The sequence below is a fragment of the Chelonia mydas genome, chromosome 10 (genome assembly GCF_015237465.2).
Source record: "Chelonia mydas isolate rCheMyd1 chromosome 10, rCheMyd1.pri.v2, whole genome shotgun sequence".
Lineage (NCBI taxonomy): Eukaryota > Metazoa > Chordata > Testudines > Cheloniidae > Chelonia > Chelonia mydas.
Genome location: NC_051250.2, coordinates 79,259,682 through 79,272,983, shown reverse-complemented (window position 1 = coordinate 79,272,983; position 13,302 = coordinate 79,259,682). Strand labels below are relative to the sequence as shown.

Below are 13,302 nucleotides of genomic sequence, written 5' to 3'. Positions count from 1 at the left end.
TACCCATTATAATACTTAACAGGAACTTTGCAGTCTTATTTACCTTGACTAAGAAATGTTTGGAGAAATTTTTCCCATGTAGGAAATCGTTTCTCATTGACTGGCTGTGCGTGCTGTGCTAAAAGGCCCGGGAGCTCCTGGGAGATCTTCACCAAAGCTGGCTCCTGCAGAAACAAATTAAATAGAACCACAAGCAATTTTACTACAGAAATGAAAACTGCTTGTGGGGTGATTAAAAACCAGGCCTCCAACAGGCACCAAAAAAAAAAGTGGTTACTGTTTACTCACAGTCAGACAGGCTTTTTTAATTTTTCTCCTTACATTTATCCAAAATAGTCTTTTTTTCTGACAGGCTGATTTGTTTTCAGCATAGCATCTATTCTATTATCACTTTTATCAGTAACATGACCTTGTGGTTGTAAATGACATAAAAGCCTTGGGTCATGGCTTAGTGGATATCAACAGTCGATAACTTCTACAATATTTGTATTTTAAAACAGAGTGTGTTAAAATGGCTATGGTTTCCAATAATACTCTTCCTAACTCTCTTACTTTTATACTCAAGGCAAAACTCAGCATTTTAGTCATCATGAATTTGGGGGAACCCATGCAAGGTTGGTAGCATTACATACAAAGTGTATACACGATGGGAGGTATCCTTGTAAATCTCTACAATTTGTGAGACAAGCAAACTAGAGGATTGTTTGATGGCTCTCTACCTTTGGTTGGAATTTGATTTTTCATATTACAGGATATAAAACAGCTTCAGTCCCTGCCAGTATTATCACAAAAACCATCAAACGTATCTTGGCAAAAAATAACTCCATTGTCTTTGCTGTTCAAGAGGCCCAGAGGTGAACAAGTGTGTAAAGTGCGAGGACCCTGACTCTAAAGCCCTGAGCCCCTCTTTCTTGCTACTTCATAGCATTTTCATGCTTCCCCTGGATCTCTCTCTCATTTCAGAAGGATGTAAAACAGAAGGAAATGTCCCACACGCCAGAAGAGGACCACTTATCCGCCGATCCTGGCAACATTCTGAGCCCTGATTTTGTTTTGGGCTCGGAAGGTGCTCAGTATAACTTTGTGATTAAAACTGTATAAATATGAACAAAACCGCTACTCTGCATGAGCAATCAATGAATCCTCTTACTTCCATAACATGCAATGTGACATAAAAGGTTTTTTAATTCATATTTATTCTGATTAATTTTGGATTTATCTACAAAAAGTAGCAGAGGAAGTATGGCCCAGTGGCTAAGGGCAACAGCCTGGGATAGGGGACATCTGGTTTCCATGCTCTGCCAGAGACTTCCTGTGTGACTATAGGCAAGTCACTTAGTTTCTCTGTGCCCCCAGTCCTCATCTGTACAATGGGAATAATAGCACTGCTCTATACCACAGGGGTGTAGTGAGGGTAAATACATTAAAAACGGTGAGGTGCTCAGATGTTACACAATGGGGGTGACATAAGGACCTAAGTGGTATATATTTTTAAGTGTCTATCGCTGGCTCTAGGTGCCACTGACTAACCTTTTAAAAACACTTATCGTTAATAAATAAATAAATTTAGCAGCACAACATTTCACTCACAGCCAAAACCATCCCAGATGATTAGCCTGAAATAACACAATACCATCGACCTCTGCCCAAATTACCACGTCTCAACCTGTTCCCTGCTCTTCCAAAGTCTGAGCATAACACATGGGTTTTGCAGTGTGCCCTGAAGGTTAATAGAGATGGGCTATTTTGGGCCAGTGAAACCAACTGCATCATTTGGCACATGAGGTTTCATTTATCAGCTTGTCCTGCCTTCGCAGTATGCAGTCCGGGATCCACATCAGACAAAGTTCTGGTGGTCTAGGTCTTGTGTGAGAAGAACACAACACAAGAGTAAGTTTTTGGAAAGACATTGCTTACTGCTGGCCCTTAGCCTAACCCTGAGCCACGTTCTGTCATCCACGCTGACTAGTACCTTACTCCTTGAGTTGTCCCCCTGATGATTTTTTATTTTATATTTTTCCATCTGTGTCTGGTTTGGAGGCTGGGACTTTTTCGGATGCTGGTCTTGCTACTGTCATCCATGCTTTTGTCACCTCTAGAAATGTCTGCTCTGCAGTGCTCTCTGCATACTTCTACACCTTAAATCCATCTGGAAACTGAAGCTGGTATACAATGCAGCAGCCTGCTTGTTGAGTGGTTTCTTGCTGTGAGAATACTGCATTAACTGTGGGATTTGCATTGGCTGCCTATTGACAGCTGAGCAGAGTACAAGGTGTTTGGTTTTTACCAGTTCAGGCATGGGACATACCTGTCCGAGAGAATGGCTCTTTCCCTGTACGATACACTTGCACTTATGATCAGTATAGGGGTCTGAGCTGGAGACCCCTAAGTTTAAGCAGGAAGAAGCTGCTGGCAGAGTAATGTCCATGTGTGGCCCCATGAGTTTGGAATTTGTCTGCCCATACTGACTTCACTGGAGTCACTCTGAATTTACACCTACATGAGGCAAGAATATGGTTCCCACAATTTTGCAGTGACAGCTCAAATTGTACAATCGCCATTCTTCCTATAAGGTGAAAAGGTACCACAGTGTGACTTTAATTCTTAAAAGTAATGCCCCATAGCAATACTGCCAACAAGAAAGAACTCTTTTTGGTTTTCAACTTAAGTTTCTCATACCAGCCTATAATACAAACTGGAGTTCCTAAGAGCATCTACTCTAGGGTCGAAAATACCAATGGTAACTGCAGCTGATTAGGTCTCCCTCTGAGCAGACAACCACAGGATACTGAGACACTAATGGTGTGACTTATTCCTATTCCAAACTGTGAGGTCAAGGATCAGAACTGTAGCCGAACAGTGACATAAAGCAAACTCATCTAAGCAGGAACTATACCAGGGAATTCAAGATTGATTAAAACATCAGACAGTGAGCAAAGACCAGTTGGGTTCATCAGGGCTTGTGCTTTGCCTTTAAATATAACTATCCCAAGAGACTGTGAGAGCTAATGGTTACATAAGAATAGCCATACTGGGTCAGACCAATGGTCCATCTAGCCCCGTATCCTGTCTTCTGACAGTGGCTGGTGCCAGACACTTCAGACAGAATGAACAGAACAGGGCAATTTATTGAGTGATCCATTTAATGTCATCCAGTCCCAGCTTCTTGCAGTCAGGGATTTTAGGATACCCAAAGTATGGGGTTGTGTCTCTGACTACATGGCTAATAGCCATTGATGGACCTATCCTCCAGAACTTATCTAATTCTTTTTCGAACCCACTTATACTTTTGGCCTTCACAACATCCCCTGGCAATGAGTTCCACAGGTTGACTATGCATTGTATGAAGAAGTACTTTCTTTGGTTTGTTTTAAACCTGCTGCCTCTTAATTTCATTGGGTGACCCCTGGTTCGTGTGTTATGTGAAGGGGTAAACAACACTTCCCTAGTCACTTTCTCCACCCCAGGAATGATTTTATAGACCTCTGTCCTATCCCCCCTTAGTCGTCTCTTTCCCAAGCTGAACAGTCAGTCTGTTAAATCTCTCCTCATATGGAAGTTGTTCTATTACCCTAACCATTCTTGTCGCTTGTTACAAATAGGTCACTAAGCTCTTCTCCTCAACCACTCTGCACACTTAATAACACAGAGATGACCCACATTTTTGCAAATGATTCGAGCTGATACTCAACAAGTCATCGCTTGCTACAACTGATCTTACTAACTACTGCCCAGCGGCCAGTCTCCAGTTCCTGAGCCAGTTGATTAAGAAGCTGGTAAAATGCCAACTCTGGCAATACTTAATCTCCACTAATATTCTTGATACCTGCTAGCTGGGGTTTAGACCATGACACAGCATAATATGGTGCTAACAAATGGTCTCCCCGTAGCCATGGAAGATGATCAAACATCCTTTTTCACACTACGGCACCCTTTGGCAAAATTTGATGCTGCACTCTAATGAGATATTGTTCACTTTCCTAGAGAACTTGTAGGGACCAATAAATGGCTTTGGTCTTTCTTAGCCAACCACACCCAGAAAGTAGTGATGAGAATCTGCCCCTTCATCTCCAGATCTTTCCCCTGCTAAGTCCCACATCTTGTTCTTTACATGACACCTCTGAAGGACATTGTGAGACACCATGGGCTCAGATGCCAGCCTTATGCAGACCACACAGAGTTGTACATCTTCACACGTAGCCTAGGAAATACTGTCTCCCAGCTACCACAAGGACGAAGGAAAATCAACTCATAGGGAGAAGGCGGTGGCTTTAAAATAAACTATCTCATTTTTCAAATTTTCTCAGTAGAACTGGGATCAAACCCACCTGAAGTTCCCTTAATAATCTAGTTCCTAGCTGAAGTGCTTCCATCACTGTGTGCCCCTAGAGAGGTAATTCTGCCAACTACACAGAGGTATAGCAGGGAGGAGAGAATTCATTAAAATAAAATTCAACCCCCCTCAAACCACTAGTTCAGACATTTACTCATGAAGCCAGACCTTTTAAAAGAGTCTCTGATCTTCATGACAATTTTATTTAAATTGGACAGTAGCTCAGCAGAACTTACTCTTATGATCTCAACTGTGGCCCCAGACTGATGCAGAATGATAGGCTTACTGAATTTAACCTCTCCGCTCACGTTTCTCTGTGCCAGCAAAAAAGGGTCAGCACCGATATTTTTTTGTTGCACTTTACATGACAAGCCCAGGCACAAAGTCTGCTTACCTGCTCTTTGCCATAATGATGGATGAGCAAGAAAAATAATTATTTTTTCCTCTTCTATCAAAAAATATTCCTGGCCCTAGAGCAAACAGAAATTTGCAAGGCTGTGTGACAATAATAGTAGCCACAAGAGATGATGTTAGGACAGGAGGTGGGGTGTCTGGAAGGAACAGAGAGCAGATCTAGTTGAGAAAGATCAGGCAACAAAGAAAGGAAGAGAAGAAAAGAGAAGAGAGAAACAGGCCTAGAAATCAGAGACCCAGGATAGAAAAAGGCTGTGGAGCGGAGTGCATGAGAAAGGCCTGGGGCTTATAGATGGTATCAGAGTGAAAGGAAGCTATGTGGGCCTTAGAAGCAAATAGAGCAAAGAAAGAAATCCCAGATAAGTAAAGAGGAATGGGAGAGATAAGGTAGGAGAGGTAATGTCTTTTATTGTACCAACTTCTGTGCGTAGAAGGCACAAACTTTTGAACTACAGAGAGCTCTTCTTCAGACCTGAGGAAGGAAGGGCTCTGTGTGGCTCAAAAGCTTGTACCTTCTACCAAGAGAAGCTGGTTCAATAAAAGATATTACCTCACCTACCTTATCTCTCGTATCCTGGGACCAACATGGCTCCAACGACACTGCAAAAAGCCGAATGGGCCAGAGAAGAACAGTACAAAGGGTTGTGAATTGCCATAGCTCCAAATGGAGTTATGACAGCTATACCAGCTGAGGATCTGCTCTCCTTTGTATTATGTCCAACCCTATTTACTCTTATATTCTTACAAGCACTGGCAAGCATGGAAAGAGTCTGAAGCTTATGTCCTGACTGCTGTCCCAACTTACTGTCAGTGCTCCCTTGTTTGCAACTGACAGAGTGGATATTCTTTCTTGTCCAGACAGGTGTATGATACCTAGAGCGATAATCTAGGCTAAAGACCAAAAACATTTTGAAAGGTTGGGGGGGGGGGAAACGGAAACGGTTTTGGACATGATACATTGCCTACCACACACCTACTTAAAGTTTAAAAGCTGGTTTGAGAACGAACATTTAATTGTTAACTGCAAATTTTAAAATTAAAAAGTGCCAATTTTGCCTTCCATGAGCTAAAAAAATATGTTCTGGGAGAAGGTAACATCATGTAAAACAGCCATCATTACCAAGTAACACAAATGTTTTTTGTATGTAAAATTGCTTTGTAAAATATTTGCTCCATCTGCTGAAAGTAGCAAAGACAATTTTCCCTGATAGCTAATGGCCCATTTCGGCTGGATGGCAAGCAATTCACCGTGGTTTCGACTTGCATTAAGTAGAATGGAGAGAACACTACATAGAATTCTCTACTTATGTAGTATTATCTACTCACTGCTTCTTGAGAGGCCCGTCCCTCATTATTGTGGCCTTCGTTTTGGATCAGCACACAGGGTTGCTTTGACTCAAGAGGCTTTTTGTCAAACTGAGGCACATATGCTATGCTTCGATATGAGAGCACAAAACAACCACTTTTCTTGACTACAGGAACAAGGAGGTTAGTTCTCTTTCAACTTTCCAGCACTTAAACTGCTGTTCCTTTTTTCACACCACATGGGGCCATGGTTTTCTCTTCTGGCTCATGCTGTCACTCTGCACGCTGAGGATTTCAATATATAAAGATCAAGCACTTCTTTTAATTCTAAATTCAGCTACATGCACACAAAAAAAGCAGAGAACATTGTCCTAGTCCAAAAAACCCCCATTGCTCCAGCTTCATTGTATACTTTGCTACTTACAATACCTCTATTTAAAAGCATGTTTACATTGTGCCCTGAACTACTTCAACATCTGCTAACAGACCAATAAAAAAAATAAATAAACCAGAACTGTTTAGAAAGAGAGATCCCTTCTATTTCCTCTCAATGATACGAAACCAGTAACGGCAGCAAGCTACAGAGACCTCTTTTCTATTTTTGTAGATTTCACCTTGGAAAACAAAATTTTGGAGAAAATTAAATATAAAAACACTATATCCAGTGCCACCAAAAATCAGACAGAAAGAGGAGCTTAGAGGCAAAGTGATATTATCAAATAGTCATGCAGATTTATATACAGCACAAGTGTAATTTAATTGCGATTATGACAATTTTATACAATGGCTTTTTTTTTAAACCAGTGTGACTGGCGGAGTTCTATTTTGTGCTTAAAGAGAAGCACATGTGTAAGTGTTTTGCAAGATAGGATCCTAATTTCCCAAATAAATAATTTTCCCAATAAACCCATTTCTCTATGGAGGGCTGGGGTAATACTATGTTTTCTTAATAATATTTTCCCAAACAAAGGTTTTCCTTTTTAAACAAAAATAAAAATTTTGAAGTCAATGGAAACACTCACAGGCAAAGTGTTTGCAGGATCAGAGCCTTAGATAGTAATTCCTATGAGCGTAGCATCTGAGTGCACACTTTTGGTGTATCAGACCCCTAGGAATACATGCTCAGTTCATGCCCCCTCAAGATCACTAGCTTTTCCAAGTGTTTAAAAAATATATTTTTTTACATAATTCTACAAATTCTACATAATTTGCTTTATTTCATTGGCCGTCCTCTTTGTCTGCTTCCATAGAGAAAAAAATCTAAGTGCATTTTAAAAGTGTGATTAAAAAAATAAACTACTAAAAAGCCTTGTATGGATAATCTCAGTAAATTCACAAGTACTCCATGTAAACTGCAGAGCTATTTTTCAAAACAACCTACGGAGCAGAATGAGAAAAACTATGTCATGTTTCACAAGTGACACACGGTTGAACTTCTTTTAGTCTTAGACTTGTCTTTTTGGATTTTAGCAAAACAAACATTTTTAAAATAATCCAAACAGGCATTTTATTGCATGTGATAACACTAACAATTTTCAGATTTCTTTAGTGTTCTTGCTTTATCCTCTCCTTCCACACTGTTATTGCTAAAAACTGGCAGTTAACTTCAATTGATTCAAAATATTCTAGATCCATATGGCCTAAAACCCTGGAGCTGAAGTTCTGATATTGCCTCACTGCTGTTTTCTAGCATTTGCCTCTACTCCAGTCCCCAGATGGTGGAAGTAACATTTAAACCTCCTTCTCTCTGCCTTGTACAATAGACCTTGGCACCATTTCAACTGTTTACTCCGGTAATTAACAGCACTGATACCACAACAATTACAACTCCTACAATCTTAACACAATAATGCTATGAATTAGTGAGAGCTAATGGCTGGAAGGTATAGTGGTTCCAGACTGCGAGATCTGTGCATTTTTAGAATAAAATAAAAGGTACAAACAGCACGCTTGCGGTAGACAATGATTACCTAGTAATTAGTTTACACAAAGCTTCCTATTTAATGGCAAAACACTGTAATTAACGCGTGACAGAAAATCAAAGGGTACTTTGTAAGCATATGAAAAATTAACACTGCAGGCCTATAGCTTTATGTACTGATTAGAAGCATATTAAATCAATAGGACATACAAACCAACAGCTTGCATATCTGATTATTGTAGGTCCTAGGAATGGATATCATGGTTTTAATTTAACCAAAGGATACAATTATCATGCTTTGTTATTTACTTAGGATTTAAGAATCACCTGAAACATAACTCCAGCAGCTACATAAATATAATAATTGACTGAATGAGAACACTGCAGATCGTTCTCAGATATAATAAATATGTAAACTACCCAAGGTAGTCTGTTGATGGAGCACTGGCTATATTCGTTAGGGAGGAAACAACCCTGAACTGCACAGTTTGAAGCTAGCAGGGATCTGTTCCTTTAGCCAAGATAATTTTTACCATCCTACTGTACACCACATTAAATTAAAAGAAATTTTAAAAGCCTGTCACACCTTTCAAAATATTCTATGTGGATTTTCTGTGCAACTGTCTGTGTTTCTGGCCTCCTTCAGGCTGGAAAAATGATCATACCAAAAACTGCATGTGAAATCAATAAAATCAGCAGGAAAGACCGCCTGTTTAAAGAATTTTCTCCATAGACCCTTAGTAGGTATGTCAGAAAACACAACTCAACTGTTTGTGAACCCCAGCAATCTCTGTAACATTTCTGGAACCAGACTATTTTAGAATCTGTTACAGAATGTGATTAACAAATGTGATAAGAATAAGTATGAGTTTTAGGAAGTGGAAAGTACATGTTCAGCAACATTAATGAGTGCAAGAGAATAACAGAGCTTAGTTATAAGCTTCAAGTTAAGGCTTTGGCAGTATTGTAGTTATATTTTGAGTTGGTTGATAAATACAACTGCTTATTTTGAATTCCTTACTTTTGGAAAGATGCAAAGTGTGATGAAAACTGTTCATAAGGCTTATTTTCCTTGTGGAACCCTAGGCAAAAAGTTATACACCTCTTTACTACTATTCCTGATTTTCAGATAATCTCTGAATTTATTTAATTCTTTTTTTAAGGAATTTTTGAAAAATGATCAATAATGTTAAATGTTAAGGCAACGGTTAGCTATTTCTGGCATCTGAAACTGGGATTTTCCAATGGTGATCAATCTCAAATCCTAAAACCAGTGTTAAACTATTTAGTCAATACTGATGGAAATTTGAGTTTTCTGTGCTTTATCTGCCTCTGACAAGATTTGAAATCTCTATCACTAATTTTAGTGAGTTAACCAGGACCTAGATGTCTTTGTTTGGTGTTTTGGTCCATGACTAGGGCTCCGAGGTGCAGCAGTAATACAAATAATAATGACAAAATTACAGTGATATAGTCAGAAACAGTGATTTAAAAAACCGTAAAACTTAAATAAAACGATACGTTGTGCGTTAAAGAGCCTTTTTCTTTCAGCAACAGGTGTACGATTCGGAGCGTTCTAACGGCTCTGTTGCTACTGGCCAATTTGTAATGTTAAACCTTCTCTTCCACTGCTGCCATATTCAGTTTGCTTTTCTCTATGCCACCTTCACTTCTCTCCTCTTCTACATCTCCTGCACTCACCCCTTTCTCTGCCCCCAACCTAGGGTTCCTTATCTTTAAAACTTCCTGTCACCTTAAGCCCCTGAAACTAGTTCAAGCCTGTGGTCATTGTGGCGGATATGGAGCTGTGATGCAACAATCTATGAAGGCGGAAATGTAACCTTGTACTGAGACAGACTTATACTGGGGTACTGGAATGTTTACCATATACCTTCATTGCTTTAATTCAAAGGGGCTGTTGGAAGAACAAACAGAAAGGCAACTCCGTTATTGTCCCCAGAGGGAACAGAACTGAAGTCACTAAAGATAAATCAGACCTCCTGAGGTAATGATGGTTGATCACAGGAGACTGCAGTCCAGAGCCTGAGAGGGGGAAAATTGTGTGATTCTACCCCTAGAGAGAGGTGTTGGCTTGAGAGGAGATGCACTCAAAGAAACCAGGAGGGGGCAGAGGTGCAGTTCGCTGGTAACTGTGACAGTCATTTGATATTTTCTGTATGCTTGTCAGACCATAGCCCTTCAAGTGACACCTTTGCAGCACACTATTCCCTAGTCTGTGTGCTTTTTGGAGTGAGAATCCTGAGTGGGCAGGCTCCAGAACACCCTGCTTCCTACCTCATCTTAGAGGCTGTTTCACTTCTCTCTCCAAGCAGCAGTCAGAGACTCAGCTGGTCTAATTAACCAAAGATTTATTAAGATGAGAAAGAAGATCACTAAGATCAAATACTGTGCATTTCTAGAGAATGTCTTTTTCTCCACTAATGACAGGTTTCAGAGTAACAGCCGTGTTAGTCTGTATTCGCAAAAAGAAAAGGAGTACTTGTGGCACCAATGGGTGTTTACCACTACAAAAGGTTTTCTCTCCCCCCACCCTTTTGTAGTGGTAAACACCCATTTTTTCATGGTTTGTATGTATAAAAACATCTTCTGTATTTTCCACAGTATGCATCCGATGAAGTGAGCTGTAGCTCACGAAAGCTTATGCTCAAATAAACTGGTTAGTCTCTAAGGTGCCACAAATACTCCTTTTCTTTTTTCTCCACTCTGAGCCTGACAACAACACAGCCTTTTGGTTTTGGTATCTTGCAGAGCCTAGTGGACTGCCGACTTCTGACACCAGTCAGAACACTCTCCTGGGCTACTGCCCCGAGGTACTGCCTGGGGATCTGGGGGTTTATTAGGGTCTGGAGAAGAACCCCACTGCTGCACTCCTGTTTTGGCTGCCACCACTGGATTCCCTTCTGGTGAGCCACAGCAAGTCCGTCAGCTGGAGAAATCAGGGAAGCACTAAAGTTTCCCTACCTTCTTCCGCAGCATTGAGCTGCTCTGAGCGCCCTCACCTGGCCACCTCTGCTCCTTGCAGTCTTTACTATGTAACAGCTGTCACCAACTCCAGCCAACCATTTTCAAGCCATTTTCTAATGAGTGCTCTGTGTTCCATTGAAGACTTATAACTGTAAGAAGTTAGCTCTAGAGAAGTGATAAAACAGACTCCCAAAGACAGATTTGACAAAGGGGTGATTTTCAAAGTTCACAGAATAGTAACACTGAAGCTAGTGGGAGAATTATAGAGCATTCCAGAGCGAGTTCCTCATTAAACAGGTCCAGCTCTGGTTATGGAACATGTTCATTTTCACATAAATTCTGGGGCTATAAACTGTGCTTTGCAGGGTAAAACAAATGCAAACATAATTATAGAGTTTCTAGTGCAACTCTCTAACAGTGGGAGCAGTGGAGAGGGTGAATTTCAAATTCACAGAAAGTTTTCGGACTCAAAAAAGTAAAACTTTGGTTGCAGCCCTCCTCTGTGTACAGACTCTGAAAGTCTTATGTTTTCAGTTACCAAAAGAAGTAACTAAGACAGACAAGAGGCTAGTGATTTATTTTTATCCCTTTAAAAATAATGGCATATGATGGTGGAAAAACTGACAGTAAATATGGGTAGGATTTTCAAAAGTGCCTAAGAGTGTTAGGCACCTAACTTGCATTGACTTTTAATGAGAGTTAGAAATCTAACGTCTAAGGTGCTTTGGAAAATGCATTGCCAAATACTATTACAGTAGTACCTCCACATGCAGAACAGATCATCAATAATAATGCTTACTACATTCTCTATTGCTAGTGGAGTTGCCAAAACTTTCAGGCCAATCCTTCAATGGGAATAGGCACAGGCTCTTGGTTATAAATGGTCTCTGACTACTGTTTGAAGACAATACCTAAATAAGGATGGAAAGTGATAGTGTACAGGTAGAAAAGGATCCCAGGTAGCACACATGTTTGACATAGATAAGCTTCACAGATTTTAGCTAGATAACATTTTACTTTTACCCAGAGTCGTTTACATTGCAAAATACAAACTGGAAAATGCCACTGAGGTGCTGAGGCTTTTCAGCACTATCTGATCATGCAAGAGTCAGACACTGATACCCTTGCTCATACTGAGTAGTGCCTTGCTCCATAAGTGGGTCCACTGCAGTCAATGTTAACATACTCCTCAGATTTCACCCCAATTGCAGCTGCAAAGTAATCTCTCAGATAACTCAGACGCTACATTAATTTAACAGGATAAAATACATCACTAATCTTGTCATGCATTTTAGTTTGCCCAATGTTATGCTTGAAATGAGGAATCTAAAATCACCCTGTTTTAGATGGAATAGATTCTTATACAGTTCAAACTCACAAACTACATTATTTTTAATCTGTTGCCTACTACATACCAATGAGAAAAATCTTGGTATCGTGTCATAAACTGCTATGCAAATGATGCTATTTGTAAGTATTAACATAATTTAGTGCTTACAGTCATATTCTCATTACTAATAATTCTACCAGAATGGAGAGTCTTTTCTCTATACTCTTAGCCTGCAGGATAGTCTTTCATCAAGAAGCTGAATTTTTTAATAACCTGCCAACATATGTTTTGTATGTGGCAGCCTAGGCCAATGACACAATGTCTTCATTATCGAAAGAAACAGGTCTACATACTGCAATCGGACATTAAAGCATGCCTGTGCCCATAAACTAATGCTTTGATGTCTAAATGTGTATCATTACGATGGTACTCTGTAACAAAGGATAATTTTAATCCTCTGCTCTCAATGGTAATACTTAGTGGAGATTGCAAGTCATTATATATAAGAAAGGTCTCCATGCTTACAAAAAAGAGCTCAACTCAGAAGGCAGAACATGTCAACTCTCATTTCTGGACAAGATGCTCTAAATGGCAACGTGTTTTGTTCTTTCACCTACGCTCGCTGAAATACTGGCCTGGATTTAGAGAGGTTTTCCTGCTGACATGCTTGTAGGAAATTATATCAAGTGTACCATTCCTTGTTTTTCAACTTTGGTAAGCGTTCATGTTGTAGGAGTTTTTAAGGGGCATATTCTTATCTGTGTCTGAGCTCCACCTAAATGCAGTAGAAGTGGGGGAACCATAAGGAAACCAGTTATAACTCCCTGTTTCTGAGCCATCAGGCCCTGAGGGCAGTTAAAATGGCAGGAGAACAGCTCTGACTTAAGCCACTCGTGCAAGGACTCTCAAGGAACTTACACCAGTAGAGGAGCAGATGTAGTGCAGCTGTGCTCTGGAGTGCCTTCTTCCCCTTCCACATGGGCAGCTGTCACAGGGGGTTGGTATGCTACCTCT

At 40.2% G+C, this 13,302-nt stretch overlaps 1 protein-coding gene across 2 annotated transcripts in view; it reads right to left on the bottom strand.

Annotated features, from left to right (window-relative positions):
• The window catches only part of IQCH (IQ motif containing H), a 111,175-nt gene that overhangs the window by 43,050 nt on the left and 54,823 nt on the right, over positions 1–13,302 (bottom strand). For both annotated transcript variants that reach the window (XM_043523290.1, XM_037911740.2), the window contains exon 15: positions 44–164. In XM_043523290.1, the coding sequence (XP_043379225.1) occupies positions 44–164 (121 nt within the window). The remainder of the gene's footprint in view (positions 1–43; positions 165–13,302) is intronic.